The following is an 18,239-nucleotide window of genomic DNA, read 5'->3' on the forward strand; positions in this document are numbered from 1 at the left end:
CCCCTTCTAGTGTTTTCCAAAACCTTATACTAGAAGAGTTTCTAAATACTTTGAAAGCAAAAAAAAAAACCTTGAAATCAATTAATTATATAAAATTTTAATAAGTTCAGGGTTATTTTTAAAAACATCCTAAAAAACTAAAAGATAAGAAAACTGCCACATGGTCAGAAGTCATTGCAGCTCTGAGAGGTCACATGTATTACTTCATTCTTTGAAAAAAAACACAAAAACTGGTCATATTGAAAATGCAAACTGAACAGAGTTATAAATAAATTTTAATAAGGTATGATGGTAGTGAAAAAACGACAATGAAAAATGAATTACTAGGTTTTAAATTGAACTAAAAATTGCTTTTACTTTCTAAAATCAAGTTGCATTCAAAAACAAAATCATATTACAGTTAGGAATACATACTTGTAATAAAATTATTTTAAAGAATAAAACTCAGAATAAAGTTATCTTTATTTTTTAAAATTACAACATATGCACTTGGATTTGAGAAAACTGAAAATTAATGAAATGATTCACAGCAGTCAAAGCAGTTATACCAGTTACCTCAGGGAAAACACTTTTGGTTACTGTATATGACTTATGAAAAACTTTTATAATAATTTCATGTTAAGTATATTTTATAATAGTAGGGGGTATTAAGTTTTATGCTGGCAGAATTTTTCATTATAAAATATTTGACATCCCATTATCAAAGAAAAACATGTATCCAATTTCCAAAGGCTCATGTCAAAGATAATCGCTTACTGCACATCAGCTTCCACTTACTGAAAATCTATTCTGTATCATTGTTAGATGCCTTATAAGTATTCCTCTTACATAAGCCTCAAAGCATAAGGTTAAGTATTGTACACAAAGCCAGTTATACAGAAAAAAACAAGATCAATCTACATCAAGTCTGCCATGCTCCCAAGTCAGTGAACCATGGTATTTTCTCCAACAGTGCATAAGAGTAACTCATAACCTAACAAATCTTGAAGTGGGTCCTATAAAACATATAGAACCTAGCTGCTGAAAAGAGCTACCTGTCTGGGCTGATATATGTGTCACCTCCAGCCCTTCTTTCCTCTAGAAGGTTAAAAAACAAACAAACAAAAAAAGTCGGTTTAATCTGCTAAAGATTATGCTCACAAAAAAAAAACACAGAAAAGAAACTGCAGAACTTCTTCCACACGTCCTCCTTATGACTTAAAAAAGCAACAGAAGGTAAGTTGATCATGATCAAAGAGCAAAATTTCTAAACTCTAGCTACATATGAAACTGTAGCTCAGCTTTGGCTTTGGTAAACACTTAACAGCCATGTAGTTGGACTAAATGACTTCCATAGACAGCCTACATTTTCCAAAACCCTCAATATAAAACTGTAACATACAGAAATAATACACAGCAGCAGAATATGCACATTTTCTTGTTACATGTTCTTGAGAAAAAATTGTACCTTATTCATCCACTAAAGTACCTTAAAATATGTGATGTAGCCATTTACTATTTATTAAACTTTCAAATTTATGTTCTTCCATATATCACAATGGATTTGAACTGACAGAAATGAAACTTCATACTAATAACAGAAGTTACATTGGTCCAACACTGAAGTAGAGCAGATCTTGGTTAACTCTTTTTGCTTAAGTAAATCAACTGAAAAGAATGACTTAGATCAAAATTTTTATATTCCATTTGGAAATGAGAACACATCTACTTCTTAATATTCTGGAATTGACAACTCACCTGAGACCATGGTCTGTGATCTGATAACATCCAGACAAACTGAGAAACAGAAGTACACGTCCAGTCTCTTGATCAGATTTTTCACTCCCAAAGTAAATTAAGTCTTTTCCCCTAGGCAATCTAGTCCTTGATGCTTTTCTACACATTGCAGAAGATTCTGGGAGTGTTGACATAGTTCTTAAAGCTGTTCCTGTACAACAAAATGAGTGACCACAATATGCAAAAGCTGGAGAAGCACAATGCTGCTGCCAACAGACACTAGTCCTTAGTCCAACAATGTCCTTACTATAACAACCAGATGTGGAACAACTAAAGTTGGATGCTGTTTCCATTACACAAAGACTTTCAACATTTCTATGTTTCCATTCCACAGTATCTTCAATATCAGCCAAATCTTCAGCATCTAACATCCACACATAAGGAGAAGTGAAATTCTCAGAAGAAACAGGCTTAGTCCAGGGGTGTTCATTATCTATTTCTTCTCCAATGCCCTTGTTAGTTAAATCGTGCAAACAGGCATACTGCTTGGTGGACTGCATGGTAATGTCTTTATTTTTCCATGTAGTTGAAGTAATTTTGCTTGTAGATGTTTTCAAAAAGCCACTTTGATGAGATGTCAGGATTCCAAGAGCTCTGGAAATCTTCTCTAGGGCCACATCTGTGATTTTCTCACAACCAGACAGATCAAGATGCCGAAGACTCTGGCAGCAACCAAGCCAAGACCAACTATAAATAAAAGACAAGACTATTAATGAATATTATTAAATTTTTCAAAAGCATTTGACTACACGTATGTGATTAAAACTAGAAGATTTTACATCTAATATAATCACTTAAGTATTTACTGAATATCTATTGTTAACGTACTATTCTTAACACTAGGGATACAAAAACTCAATGAGAGTAATTAGGAAGTCAGAGTATTCCTAACCTAACAGAAAGGTAGGATGTGAGAGGGGTAAGGATGGGAAGACTTAAGTTTATTACCCTAAAAGTAATCAGCAGAAGTAAGGGTGCAAACACATGAAAGAAAGAGAATAATAACTAATGGTTAATGAGGAAGATCCATAAGAAACAAGCTCTAGGAAGATAGAGGGTTAGCTTTAACCAGAGAAGAGTATACCTCTTCCTCTGCAGCAGGAAAAAAGGTGCTGATATAAATGGTTGGGTGGGAAAGAAGGAGTGAGCAAGAATACAGAGAACTGGTGGTCAAAGAGATATACTCTGGGAAGGAGGTGGCTTGAAGAAAGTTATACTATTTCAGAGTAACTGTGAAGAATCTAACAGGGAGTTTTGCCAAATGGCACTTAGAGCCCAACTAAAACTAAAACTTCTTAAAAACATATAATACCAATCTACATGGTTGCACAGCAGGGCTCAAGGGCCTAGACAAAATATAGGACTATACAGATTGTAAGATGATACAGATGGAATTTTTGGATCAGCTGGGACCCATGAACAAGAGGTGAAGAACTGGAGGGTGCTATCAAATTATAGTCAGACATGACTGATATTTGATAGTAAAAAATAATAGTATGATTAAATTGCAATTATATAAATGAAACCTTACAAAATAGTTTTTCATTATAAATTGTTTAAAATAACTAACCTGTCAAATGCAGAATCTGAAATGTCAGTCTGGGTAAGATCCAGATGCTCCAGGTTAGGACAAAGCTCTAAAATCTGCCTAACCTAAGAGGGAAAAAATTGTCACTGTGAAGATCTGCAGAACTTCAGTTAGCTAAGTAACAGATGACTATTAGTAAACATAATCTAGTTCACAAACTTTCGTGAATATAAAAAAAAAAAAAAAACACTTGAATAGAGTACAAAAAAAAAATTCTGGGCTCAAATCCCTGACAATCTTTTTGTGTTTTTTTTGTTTGTTTTTTTGAGACAGAGTCTTACTCTGTCACCCAGGCTGGAGGGCAGTGACAGGATCTCGGCTCACTGCAACCTCCGCCTTCCAGGTTCAAGCGATTCTTCTGCCTCAGCCTCCTGAGTAGCTGAGACTACAGGTGTGCGCCACTGCACCCGGCTAATTTTTGTATTTTTAGTAGAGATAGGGTTTCACCATATTGGCCAGGCCGGTCTTGAACTCCTGACCTTGTGATCCGCCCACCTCAGCCTCCCAAAGTGCTAGGATTACAGGCATGAGCCACCGCACCCACCCAAGAATCTGTTTTAGCAGTTATGAGACTAAACCAAGAAATTTACATTTTTAAGGAACACTCAAGATTCTGATGTAGGAAGTCATAAGATCTACTTTCATAAAACAGTGTTTTCATCTCATTTGCCCATCTTACCATGTCTTACATATTATTTTAAAAATTACATAAAACTGGGCTTTATCACTTAACATCTGTGAAAATGAATAAAATGTTTAACCTCTTCTAGTCAGTTTCCTCATCTATAACATATAGGTAATGATAATTATGCTACAAAGATTGTTGTGAGAACCGCAATGAAATAATAAGTAACCTAGCAGTGTATGCCTACCCATAGGAAGGCACTCAATAATCATTTTGGGGGTTTGTTTGCCCTTAATTAAACTCAGGAATGAGCAAACCAAAGTCTTATCATGCGATTTTTCTTAATACCCAAACTAGTGTTAATTTAAACATACCATTTTGCTGGAAACTGCAGAGCTGTATGCTAATACTAAGGTTTTTACAGAAGTACCAACATATGGTAGAACGTTATGAATTAAGCCATGGAGTAAACGTTTTTCCATTTGTGCAATGCTGATAGCAATCGATTCCTCCGGAGACTCTTCTGTAACATGAATTAAAAAGTCTAAGAACTTGATAAACTGATAATAATTAAGCTACTCAAGGACTCACCAAATTGTTAAATATGAAATACTTTGTGCTATCCTTATACTTTCTTATGTAAATAATCCCATTTTTAGGCAATGAGAAAGTTTCGGAAAAAAATGTGAAAACTAAAAAGAACAGTAAAAGTTTTCAAGAGAAAAATATGATATTAAAAGAAAAATGATCCATAGTAAAACGTACTATCATTGATTCCACATAACTAAAAAGGACACAAAGCTAGAAAAGATTTGAAACTCAACTAAATTAGCCTGATCATAATGAATCAAGCAAAAGAAGGTAGTTTAGAATTTCTAAGAAGTTAAAAATGACATGGCTTTTGGTTTTACTTAATAACTTCTGTAAAGCTTGGATGTTTACAACAGAATGTACTACTGTAACATCCACCATGAAAACACTATACACTCCAATTCGAAAAAAGGAAAAAACAAACTACACTAAAAAGAATGAATAACTGTATTGTATTGCCTTTCTCAGGATCCTATTGTTATTATTCTTACCTAAAGACCAATTTGAATGTCTTTAAACATAAAACGATTTAACAGAACAAGTTAAGGAAGTCTCATTTAAAACAAAACTAAGTATAGCAGACAAAAGGATATAAACTAAAAGAATTTGTTACTCATGGTTCCTTGTTTAGATAGTATCCTAAATTCGTCCTTTAGCCAGACACAGACACACACAAACACACACACACGAAGATAAAATATAAGGAAATAAAAATTACTTTGGCCCTCACTATCTAAAGGTACACTATTTATTATGAAATTTTTAAATTTTTAATTTTTTATTGATATACAATAATTATACATATTTTGGGGGTACATGTGATACTTTGATACCTGTATACAATGTGTGATGATCAAATCAAGGTAATTGGAACTGTGAAATCTTTTTTAAGAAAGTTAAACATTCTATGAAAAACAATAACTTCTTAGGACAAGTAAAGACAAGGCAGCTAAACTGAAAAAAGCACTGAAGTAAATAGCAGTTTAGTCTTTAATAATCAACAGATACATTATCTAAAAAGGCTCAATCTTTATACCCTTAACTTTTCCTTTTCGGTATCAAGGAAATTGACAGTCTTTGCTCCATCTTCAAGTATTGAGACAAATATACTGAATTTGTTAGAACCTTCAAAATTCTTACCACAAGTATTATGAATTAATTTTCCAGAATGAATAAACTGAGACTTCCTTAAGTTGACATCTAAGCAAATACCTCATTTCCTTCAGGTCTTTACTCAAATTTCTCAAAGGACTTTAACTAATCACTCAATTTAAAACTACAATTTTAAATTCTTCTTGGCATGTTTTCCTTGTTTTATTTTTCTCCACAACACTTGTCACCATCTAATACGGAACATATTTTACCTGTATTTATCGTCTGCCTCCTGTCTCTAAATTTTAAGCTCAACAAGGGCCAGTTTTTTCTTTTTTTTTCCATTTTGTTCACCATTAGATCCTTCATACCTAAAACAATGCCTGCCACAGGTAAGCACATCACCAAATCTATCATAACTAGAATAGACCTTTTCCTTATATATGACATTTTGAATCTTTTTATCAAAATGTAGCGCATCTGCTTTTCATAAAAATAAACTACTTTAGCTGCTGATATAACAATCTTTATACTTGCACTGTTACTTTCCATGTTTCTTTTTTCCACATTTAGTTCTTTTGCCAGATCAAACTACTTTAAGCAGGTAACTTTATAAAAAGTTCCTATAGTTTCAGTTTTACCAACTAGAAGAATGTCTCATCTGTTCATTTTTTACTATTTTACCATCTTTTAGTAAGTATTATCTAGAATATCCAAGACAGAATTTGTCGTCCTCCTCACACTTTCAAACAGCATCTCTCTGCACAAGTATGACAGCATTTTTCCAACATGTACCTTAAAGTAAAAATTATGTTTTCTTGGCACAAGTATACATATGTAACAAACCTGTACATTATGCACATGTACCCTAGAACTTAAAGTATAATAATAATAAAAAATAAATTTAAAAAAAAAAATTATGTTTTCTAAATTCTCTCTCGTTTGTGAATTCTTTGGAGTGGCGATTAAGTCTTATCCACCCTTGAACTCTCCCACAGTGTTTAATGAATGGCTACATTAGTTTTTGTAATCCCTTACCATTTACAAAGAATATTTATGTATATTACCTCTTAATTCTACAATAACCTCATTAGGCAAATATTAAGACTATTTACAAATGAGTAAGTCAACTTAACAGTTTCATCCTATTTCCCTCAAGCCACATATGACTCAATAGATGCTGTACAACTGATCATCTGAAGTGGCGCTAAAATCACATTGTAAACTATAAAGCACTATAATAAACATACGTTATTTCCATAAGAAAAAATGGTACCATTTTCTGGTTTTTTATTTTAATATAAAAACAAGAGAAATAATCCTATGCACTCTTTAAAGTACTTCAAACAATTAATTTAAAATGTTATTATTATTCCTTCAAATTTTAAAAAGTAGTAGGCGTAGAAACACGTTTCTTTAGAAAATACAAACTACATAAATCTAATACCTAATTATTAGTACTTATTAATTATAAGTACTTAATATATAATTATTAAAACACTATGTAATAATTTTAATTTCAAACAAGCTTACCAGATTCATCTATGTCAGCATCTTCATCCCACTCATGAAAAGCACGACTTTCATCTTTCCTATTTTTCACCCATTCTTCATCAGGTTCAGTATCAAGTTCAGTTGCGGGACCACTATACCAGTCACCTACACGATGAATAAACAAGTAAAAGGATCAAAATAATATCAGATTGCCTGCAATAATGGAAAACTAAGCTATTTACAATAAAAATCTCTACATAGAGACAACATCTGAGCCCTAGGCAATAAGCAGTTTTTTTTTTTAATACTTTAAGTTCTACAGCACATGTGCACAACATGCAGGTTTGTTACATAGGTATATATGTGCCATGCTAGTTTGCTGCACCCATCAACTCATCATTTACATTACGTATTTCTCTTAATGCTATCCCTCCCCCAGCCCCCCACCCCCCGACAGGACCCAGTGCGTGACGTTCCCCGCCCTGTGTCCAAGTGTTCTCTTTGTTCAATTCCCACCTATGAGTGAGAACATGCACCGTTTGGTTTCCTGTCCTTGTGATAGTTTGCTAAGACTGATGGTTTCCAGCTTCATCCATGTCCCTGCAAAGAATATGAACTCATCCTTTTCTATGGCTGCACAGTATTCCATGGTGTATGTGTGCCACATTTTATTAATTCAGTATATCACTGACGGACATTTGGATTGGTTCCAAGTCTTTGCTATTGTGAATAGGGCCACAATAAACATATGTGTGCATGTGTCTTTATAGTAGCATGACTTATAATCCCTTGGGTATATACCCAGTAATGGGATCGCTGGGTCAAATGGTATTTCTAGTTCTAGACCCTTGAGGAATCACCATACTGTCTTCCACAATGGTTGAACTAATTTACACTCCCACCAACAGTGTAAAAGCGTTCCTATTTCTCCACATCCTCTCCAGCATCTGTTGTTTCCTGACTTTTTAAGGATTGCCATTCTAACTGGTGTGAAATGGTATCTCCTTGTGGTTTTGATTTGCATTTCTCTGATGACCAGTGATGATGAGCATTTTCTCATGTGTCTGTTGGCTGCATAAATGTCTTCTCTTGAGAACTGTCTGTTCATATCCTTTGCCGACTTTTTGACGGGGTTTTTTCTTGTACATTTGTTTAAGTTCTTTGTAGATTCTGGATATTAGCCCTTTGTCAGATGGGTAGATGGCAAAAATTTTCTCCCATTCTGTAGGTTGCCTGTTCACTCTGATGGTAGTTTCTTTTGCTGTGCAGAAGCTCTTTAGTTTAATGAGATCCCATTTGTCAATTTTGGCTTTTGTTGCCATTGCTTTCGGTGTTTTAGACATGAAGTCCTTGCCCATGCCTATGTCCTGAATGGTACTGCCTAGGTTTTCTTCTAGGGTTTTTACGGTTTTAGGTCTAACATCTAAATCTTTAATCCATCTTGAATTAATTTTTGCATAAGGTGTAAGGAAGGGGGGATCCAGTTTCAGCTTTCTACATATGGCTAGCCAGTTTTCCCAGCACCATTTATTAAATAGGGAATCCTTTCCCTATTTCTTGTTTTTCTCAGGTTTGTCAAAGATCAGATGGTTGTAGATGTGTGGTGTCATTTCTGAGGCCTCTGTTCTGTTCCATTGGTCTATATCTCTGTTTTGGTACCAGTACCATGCTGTTTTGGTTACTGTAGCCTTGTAGTATAGTTTGAAGTCAGGTAGCATGATGCCTCCAGCTTTGTTCTTTTTGCTTAGGATTGTCTTGGCAATGCAGGCTCTTTTTTGGTTCCACATGAACTTTAACGTAGTTTCTTCCAATTCTGTGAAGAAAGCCATTGGTAGCTTGATGGCAATGGCACTGAATCTACAAATTACCTTGGACAGTATGGCCATTTTCACAATATTGATTCTTCCTATCCATGGGCATGGAATGTTCTTCCGTTTGTGTCCTCTTTTATTTTGTTGAGCAGTGGTTTGTAGTTCTCCTTGAAGAGGTCCTTCACATCCCCTTTTAAGTTTTATTCCTAGGTATTTTATTCTCTGTGTAGCAATTGTGAATGAGAGTTCACTCATGATTTGGTTCTCTAGTTTGTCTGTTATTGGTATACAGGAATGCTTGTGATTTCTGCACATTGATTTCGTATCCTGAGATTTTGCTGAAGTTGCTTATCTGCTTAAGGAGATTTTGGGCTGAGACGATGCGGTTTTCTAAATAAACAATCATGTCACCTGCAAACAGAGACAATCTGACTTCCTCTTTTCCTAATTGAATACCCTTTATTTCTTTCTCTTGCCTGATTGCCCTGGCCAGAACTTCCAACACTAAGTTGAATAGGAGTGGTGAGAGAGGGCATCCTTGTCTTGTGCCGGTTTTCAAAAGGAATGCTTCCAGTTTTTGCCCAGGCAATGGGCAATTTTTTAGAAATATTTAATTATGGTTAAAAAAAAGTTACACTGAAATCAGCAAAGGATTCCATTCAGACATACTGAAAAGAACTATGACAGGTGGCTTCAATTAACAATAATAATCAATTAACCAATAGTTCATATTTTCCCAAAGTAAATCCTTCTCTTTCAAACTATAGAAACAGAACAATAACTACAAAAATGTATAGAGTCTGCTATGTACCTGCTATGTATCCTACTCTCTATAAAGTTTTTCAATTTTATCTTTTATAGAAATAAGCTTAATGATTATGAAGTCTTGCATAAAATTTTAGAAATCACAACGAGCAAACATTCTCCCCTGCTGTTGTTTCACACTGGTTCCTACAATAGCCTCATTATGGTAACAGCTAATTAATAAAAGGAAGCAGGACTGTCTACTCTGTAGTCAACCAGTAGTCAGAAGTAGATGGGAACAGAAGCAAAGGGAAAGATTAATCTAAAGCTAAACTATAAATTCATAGATCCTGGAGAATGTACTGCAACTAAATTATATGATCATGAAATGACAGATTATGCAGAATCAATTTACTGAACTCATTTTTTTGGAGACAGAGTCTCACTCTGTTGCCCAGGCTGGAGTGCAATGGCGCAGTCTCGGCTCACTGCAACCTCTGCCGTCTGGACTCAAGTGATTCTTGTGCCTCAGCCTCCCAAGTAGCTGGGATAACAGGAATGCACCTCCACGCCTGGGTTTTGTTTTTTTTTTTTGTATTTTAGTAGACACCGGGTTTCACCTTGTTGCCCAGGGTAGTCTCGAACTCCTGAGCTCAGGCAATCTGCCTGCCTTGGCCTGCTAAAGTGCTAGGATATTAAAGGCATGAGCCACCGTGCCCAGCCAATTTACTGAACTCTTTACATCTAAATTAAGTTTCTCAACCTTGACACTACTGACATTTTGGGCTGGGTAATTGTTTTTGGGAGCTATCCTGTGGATTACAGGGTGCTTAGCAACAATCCTGGCCTCTACCCAGTAGATGCCAGTATGATACCCAAAGATGGAGCAAACAAAAATGCTTCCACATATTTTAAATATCCCCTGGAAGGGGGAAAAATCAATTTGATTGAGAACCACTCAAAGCACATACTAGAAATAAATAAAATCCGATTTCTACTGGTTCTTTTTTTTTTTTTTTTAAGACAGAGTCTTCCCTCTGTCACCAAGATTGTGTGATCATGGTTCACTAGAGCCTTGACTTCCCATGTTCAAATGATCCTCCCTCCCACCTCAGCCTCTCAAGTAACTGGGATTACAGGCATGTACCACCATGTCTGGCTAATTTTTTTATTTTTGTTAATTTTTTTTTTTGAGACAGAGTCTCACTCTGTTGCCCAGGCTGGAGTGCAATGGCACATCTCAGCTCACCGCAACCTCTGCCTCCCGGGTTCAAGCAATTCTCCCTGCCTCAGCCTCCTGAGTTGCTGGGATTACAGGTGCCTGCTACCACGCCTGGCTAATTTTTGTATTTTTAGAAGAGACAGGGTTTCGCCATGTTGGCCAGGCTGGTCTCGAACTCCTGACCTCAGGTGATCTGCCCACCTCAATCTCCCAAAGTGCTGGGATTACAGGTGTGAGCCACCGTGCCCAGGCATTTTTTAAATTTTTTTAGTAGAGCCCGGGCTTATTGGAATTTTTTGTTTAAACATATTAAAAACAGAAAAAAGTAGTATATTTGAGATTTAGGTGAATTCATGAAAGTTAGCACAGCATTATCACATTTGACATTCATATCAAATCATGACATAATTCTTAAGAATTAAAAATAGCCAGAGAAAATATTTTCTGCATCCATGTTGGCCTTGACTTTTCACTAAATATTTCATTATCTTACAACTAACAGAAAAAATTATCCCACATAACAACTCTAATTATTTAGATGATATAAGTCTACCTAATATTCCAAATAGCTTCATTCAAAAAAAAATCTAACAGCTTATTTTAAAAGTGCTATACGTGGCTGGGCACAGTGGCTCAAGCCTATAATCCCATCACCTTGAGAGAGTAGATCACCTGAGGTCAGGAGTTCAAGATCAGCCTGACCAACATGGTGAAACCCCGTCTCTAGTAAAAATACAAAAAAATCTGCCGGTCATGGTGGTGGGCGCCTGTAATCGCAGCTCTCAGGAGGCTGAGGCAGGAGAATCGCTTGAACCTGGGAGGTGGAGGTTGCAGTGATCCCGAGATCGTGCCACTGAGTTCCACTAGGCGAGAGTAAAACTCTGTCTCAAAAAAAAAAAAAAAAAAAGTGCTATATGTTATTGTAATGAATAAAATTGCTTTTAAATTAGACTCACAATTTAAATCAGACATAAAGTCATAAACAGAAAACAATTTTTAAAATTATGTGAATTTGGAAGCTAATATTCCCCCGGACGGATACGGTGGCTCACGTCTGCAATTACAGCACTTTGGGAGGCCGACGCAGGTGGATCACTTGAGGTCAGGAGTTTGAGACCAGCCTGATCAACATGGTGAAACTCCATCTCTACTAAAAATACGGAATTAGCCAGGTGTGGTGGTACACGCCTGTAATCCCAGCTACTTGGAAGGCTGAGGTAGGAGAATCGCTTGAACCTGGGAGTCAGAGGTTGCAGTGACCCAAGATCGTGCCATTGCACTCTTGCCTGGGCAACACAAGCGAAACTCTGCCTTTAAAAAAAAAAAAAAAAAAAAAAAAACTCACCTAGTAGAAATTGTTTAATTCAGTGACAGAAAAAATGTATGCTATATTAGTTGTATTTAACCCATAACTGCATTATATGCTGATGAAAAGAAAATTGTCTTTAACTGTTCACATGTGAAAGTAATTTACTATAATGATATTACATGAAACTGTGATTCAGAGAATGTGGCATTACCAATCAAATAAAGATAGGTCAAAGACAGAAACAGATTCACAATTATTTTGAGCCATCACCCAAATGGAGCCATAATGGTATATCACCCTTAAATTTTATAGAATTTATTCTGTATTTTTAAAATATTCATATAATTATTATTAAACATAATTACTTAAAGCAGTTTTGAAAGCATACTAATTTTTTTTTTTTTTTTGAGGCGGAGTCTTGCTCTGTCACCCAGGCTGGAGTGCAGTGGCCGGATCTCGGCTCACTGCAAGCTCCGCCTCCCGGATTTACGCCATTCTCCTGCCTCAGCCTCCTGAGTAGCTGGCACTACAGGCGCCCGCCACCTCACCCGGCTAGTTTTCTGTATTTTTTAGTAGAGACGGGGTTTCACTGTGTTAGCCAGGATGGTCTCGATCTCCTGACCTCGTGATCCGCCCGTCTCGGCCTCCCAAAGTGCTGGGATTACAGGCTTGAGCCACTGCGCCCGGCCAAAAGCATACTAATTTTATTTTTAACTTTTAATTCTGAAAAACAGTCAAAAGCAGAAAGAACTAGCATAATGAATCCCCATGTATCTATCACCTATCTTCAATAATTATCATTTTGTCAATCTTTTTGCATCCCCTCCCACAAATATATTTTCCTAATTTGTTTAATTGCAGACACCATTATAATTTACCCATGAATTTCAGCATTGCTAGTTTTCCAAAAATATATATACCAAAAACACATCATCTAACTATAAAATCTACTTTTTGATGAATCTCTCAGAGTTTCCCTCCCTGGCATTGCTGATTCATGTAAATAAATATTCATTTACAAAAAAATATGAAAATATTTTTAAAACCCATTTACCTACCTCTGGCCCAATGAACAGGGTACAGATGTTTCCAAAGCGATCCAGCTTTTGTCAGCTGAGACCATTTCATGCTTACTTGACTGCATCGACATAACTCTTGAGGATTAAGATAGCTGAAAATTGACAGCATTACCTCAGGAGGAAGATGGGTTATACCTGTGGATTGTTCTGACACTTCAGCTTCTGAAATAAAAAAGAAAAACTTTACCAGTAAAGGCTAAAGAGCAAATGCAATAAGAAATTACAATCACGTTTCTATAAACAAAATCCAGTGCCTGAAGTCAACTCCTTCCTGCTTGCAAGATGTGAAAATGAAATAACATGTATTAGAGGTAACATGGGGATGTTAAACTCGTTAAGAACAAGTAGGGTTAAACTATCATGGCCCAAATCATACTTCATCAGTGGGAGCTACAATAATGAACACAGAATTAACTTCCTCTTACAAAGGCATCACAGAGAAAACAATACTCACTTTGTAGCATTAAGTAGCATCACTTGAAAAAGGAACCAAACAGGTTATACAGCTTTAAATCAACAAGTATAGAGTCAGCCAGATTATGAGATCTCCAAGGCATTTTTAATGACACACACAAATCTCATGACCTTTTCCATTTATGCATTATGACTCCTGTCAATAATCTTCCTTGTATTCCCTCTTTGATTTTCACATTTCATACAAGAGGTCTGCGAAATCTGACTGCTTTAACCTAGAGGTGCTTTAAACTACTTCAATTATTTATGTCGCAGGTGACACGACAAAATGCAAATATTTCTGATGTTGTTTCAGGTTGATAAGGAATCTTTTGTCAGCAACTATTGCAGGAAGTACTTATGGATATATAAACCTATTATTTCAGTAATAATTTCCAAAATAAAAATGAAAATGAGGTGTTACAATAAAAAATGTAAGAGATTCATCATTAAAGTCATATGAAGAATTTGAGTACTTTATATATCTGATTTGTTTCACAAAGTAACTTAAATATAGAAACGCTATGATCACATTCTTTAAAATACCACTTTTAAAATGCCAAATATTTTAAACATAATACAGCTACAATTTGCTTTGAAGGAGTGGGAAAATAAAATGTAGTAAGTATGATGCTTTTAAATCCCATGTTATAATTACAATTAAACCAGACACAACAAGTCTTAGCTTGGTAACTAAAGCACAAGCTATATTTCAGAGTAAGGCATACAAGCTTTATGGGATTAATTATTGCTTAACTTGTAAAATTATTTGTTTCAACATGCATTTCACCTACATTGTTAAATAAAAATAAAAGGACCAATTTCAAAAAACTCCAAGCTATTTTAACAGAAATCCCATTGCTGCCGCCAATCTTGAAGAAGTGAACATAAATAATTACTGAGGAAGTAGTTTATTTTTTAAAAAATAAACTTTATTTGCCTTTCTCATCTGTATTTTCAGAGTAACAACACAGAAAAACTCTGCCTCTAGTACTTGTTCCTCTGAATATTACTGGATACAAGCTGAAAAAATGATACACAGGAAAGGATGAAAATAAATTATAAACATAACTGATTTTGAAAACCAATGAAAAAACACAAGGAAAGAGAAAAGCAGCCACTATGGTCAATAAAGCTCAGGAAGCAGGATGATACCACAAAAGTGCTCTGTGTAATGGTAGTTTTCAACAATTTTGACTGCTCAGTTTTGAGCAGGCCAGTGCTCTGTACTGGTAGTTTTCAATAATTTGGATTCACTCATATATAAATTCATTCAAGAAACACTACACTGAATACGTCCCAAGTATATGTTAAATTATCATACACAACACTGAATTCTAAAATGAGAACCATTGTCTTCAATTAAATTGATACATGAAAATAACGCCTTTAACTGACCACAGTACAGGCCTAACTTAAATTATTCCTCAACCAAAATCTACAATTCATATCAGTAAGATGTCAATGACCTTATAACTAATAAATTGTTCTTTATCTATATATATGAATCTCACCTTTATCTGACTTTTCATCCACAGAATATTTAAAATATTTCTGTCGCTCTTCAGCATGATTCCATAGGCTAAGACCTCTAAGGAGTTCTGCAGTGTCCTTCTGAGAGCAGTGTTGTGCAATCACTTTCTTTTTAATATCCTTAAGCTCTTCATAGGTAAAATATTCCATTAACATAGGCTGAAAAACCTAAATTAAACAAAATATTCATGAGGAAAGATGCTTAATTCGTGTTGTTTCACTCTACACCCTTTTAAATTATTAACAGCTCAAATGTCGTATTATGATCATATATCTCAAAAAGATAAAAATTTTAGTTGTTACCACTGAGTTAGTTTATCTAAAAATTGCAGAGAAAAGTACATCAAGAAGATCCTGGCCAGGCGCAGTGGCTCACGCCTGTAATCCCAGCACTTTGGGAAGCCAAGGCGGGTAGGTTCCCTGAGGTCAGGAGTTCAAGACCAACCTGACCAACATAGAGAAACCCTGTCTCTACTAAAAATACAAAATTAGCCGGGCATAGTGGCGCATGCCTATAATCCCAGCTACTCGAGAGGTTGAGGCAGGACGATCGCTTGAACCCAGGAGGCAGAGGTTGCGGCAAGCCGATACTGTGCCATTGCACTCCAGCCTGGGCAACAAGAGCAAAACTCCATCTCAAAGAAAATAAATAAATAAAATAAATCCCTCTTGTTATGGTTTCTCCAGTTAATAAATCAATCCCAAACTATTTTAAAGTATGAGGACCAGAAGGCTTTCCCTTTATAGAATCTGTCAAACACTCTTAATCATTCTGTTAGATGTTTAGGTCAGTTAACTGCCTTCTGGTACTAGAGTAACCGAACTCCACCCAAACTGGGCCTCTGCCTCACATGAGAATGGTTCCCAGTGTATTGGAACCATAAAAGTCAGAACTCTACTGAAACACTTAACTTTTCAATACTGTTTCTGGATTTTAGAAATGTTCCCTCAAATCCTTATTTTACAATAGTGGTTCCTATAAGAATTATCCATGGAGATTTCTTCTGCTAAACAGATGCTTAGTCCCAACCTCCAATTTACAGAATTAGAATCTTTAGAGGTTGGAAACAAGGCTTTTTTTGTTTTGTTTTCACTTCCACAGATAATTGTGATGGGTATCATACAGTTCAAAAACACTGGTCAGTCTACTAATTCTGTGGTTTCAACACTGGCTGTATATTACAATGAGTTGGGGGGCCCTGAAAAAATACCCAAGTCAATGCATGTCCTCTGATTTAACTCTGATGTAATTTGTCTGGAAAGGGCTTAAAATACTGTTGGGGTTTCTTTTGTTTGTTTAAATATCAATTTGATTATAAGGTGAAGCTATAGTTGAGAATCTCTACAATAACTGACTTACAGTTGAACAGGTATTCAGTTCCTCACAAAATCATTTATCTATTTCTAACTCTGATATTCATCCCAAATTAGAGACAGAAGAAAAAGGGAAAACGTTTTGCCCATTCATTCAATGATACCCTAATACATGTATAGTAGGCTTAAGACTAATAAATGTCTTTGTTTGTTTGTTTGGAGACATGGTCTTGCTCTATTACCCAGGCTGAAGTACCACGGTGCAATCACGGCTCATTGCAGTCTCAACTTCTTGGGCTCAAGCAATCCTCTCACCTCAAGCTCCCAAGTAGCTGGGATGACAGGCACATGCCATCATGCCCAGCTGATTTTTTTAATTTTTAGCAGAGATGAGGTCTCGCTATTTTTCCCAGGCTGGTCTTGAACTTATGAGCTCAAGCAATCCTCCCTCCTGCCTCAGCTTCCCAAAGTGCTGGGATTATAGATGTGAACCACCATGTCCAGTCAAGGCTAATAAATTTAAAACCACCATTTAAATACTAAAGTACACTACTGGAAAAAAAAAAAAAAAAAAAAAAAACAAAAAAAACACCAAAACTTAAAAAAATCTTTAAACACAGCATGAAAATGTAAAAAAAAATTTAGAAGTTTAAAGAATCCTCTAAAGGTTCTGAAAAGACATTAGGGTAGCATAAGTTATTAACATTTAAGACAGAGCCATTTACAAAAAAGAAAATTATTTCCTGAGTAAATTAATTAAATCATCTATTCAATGAAAAGCAACAACCTTTCTGAGAAAACAAAACAAATGTTTTTTTTTTCCCCCTTGGGTTTTCTTCAGTTCCCAAAAAGAACTGGGTTCTTCTCTCCATCAACCAGACACATCTTCCTATGCATTATTTTGAAGATCCTCTGAAGCAAAATAGTATTTTAAGAATGTTATAAATCTAAATCACAAGAGGGAAAAAGTATGCTTACCTCCTCTTCCTCTTTCATGTGAGGAAGAAAATCTCTTGTAAAAGCCTCCAATCTCTCTTTCAGTTGTTTTGCATAATTTAACTGTTCATATTCATTCTGGAAACCAAAAAAAAATACATTTTTATAAAAGTTTTGCTTCATTAATTATGTCTGGTCCCAGGAAGGCAGTTTAAAATGTGACATAAAACCTCCGGAAAAAAAAAAATAGAGAAATTGCAAAGTGGTTTCTCTACTTTTAGCATAAAAGATGCCGTAAAACAGTAAGCTTTGGATTACTTTAGTAATGTATGTAACCCTATATTTTTAAAATATCACAAAAAGCCTAAAAATAGCAAGTATCTGCCCATAACTTCTATTGATTTGATTTCTAATCATATATTTATATAATTTATAAATGTCAGTTGTCTTAATGTATCTCCAAGCCTAATGGACTGTATCATTACGGAATCCCTTTATGGTCATCTAGTGTCTCCTCCACTAAAAAATTCAGAATATAGTTGACCCTTGAACAACACAGGTTTGAACTGTGCAGGTTCACTTAAATACCAGTTTTCTTCTGCCTCTCCCACCCCTGCAACAGCAAGACCAACCTCACCTCTTCTTCCTCCTCAGCCTACTCAATGTGAGGAC

At 35.5% G+C, this 18,239-nt stretch overlaps 1 protein-coding gene across 3 annotated transcripts in view; it reads right to left on the bottom strand.

The window, feature by feature from the left end:
• Positions 1-18,239, bottom strand: part of FBXL5 (F-box and leucine rich repeat protein 5) — a 42,251-nt gene that overhangs the window by 9,414 nt on the left and 14,598 nt on the right. For all 3 annotated transcript variants that reach the window (XM_078003172.1, XM_078003171.1, XM_015138073.2), the window contains 7 exons: positions 17,610-17,705; positions 15,299-15,485; positions 13,311-13,493; positions 7,206-7,331; positions 4,364-4,512; positions 3,347-3,429; positions 1,738-2,463 (listed from right to left, as the gene is read on the bottom strand). In XM_078003172.1, coding sequence (XP_077859298.1) covers positions 1,738-2,463; positions 3,347-3,429; positions 4,364-4,512; positions 7,206-7,331; positions 13,311-13,493; positions 15,299-15,485; positions 17,610-17,705 — 1,550 coding nt within the window. The remainder of the gene's footprint in view (positions 1-1,737; positions 2,464-3,346; positions 3,430-4,363; positions 4,513-7,205; positions 7,332-13,310; positions 13,494-15,298; positions 15,486-17,609; positions 17,706-18,239) is intronic.

The sequence above is a fragment of the Macaca mulatta genome, chromosome 5 (genome assembly GCF_049350105.2).
Source record: "Macaca mulatta isolate MMU2019108-1 chromosome 5, T2T-MMU8v2.0, whole genome shotgun sequence".
In the NCBI taxonomy this organism is placed as follows: domain Eukaryota; kingdom Metazoa; phylum Chordata; class Mammalia; order Primates; family Cercopithecidae; genus Macaca; species Macaca mulatta.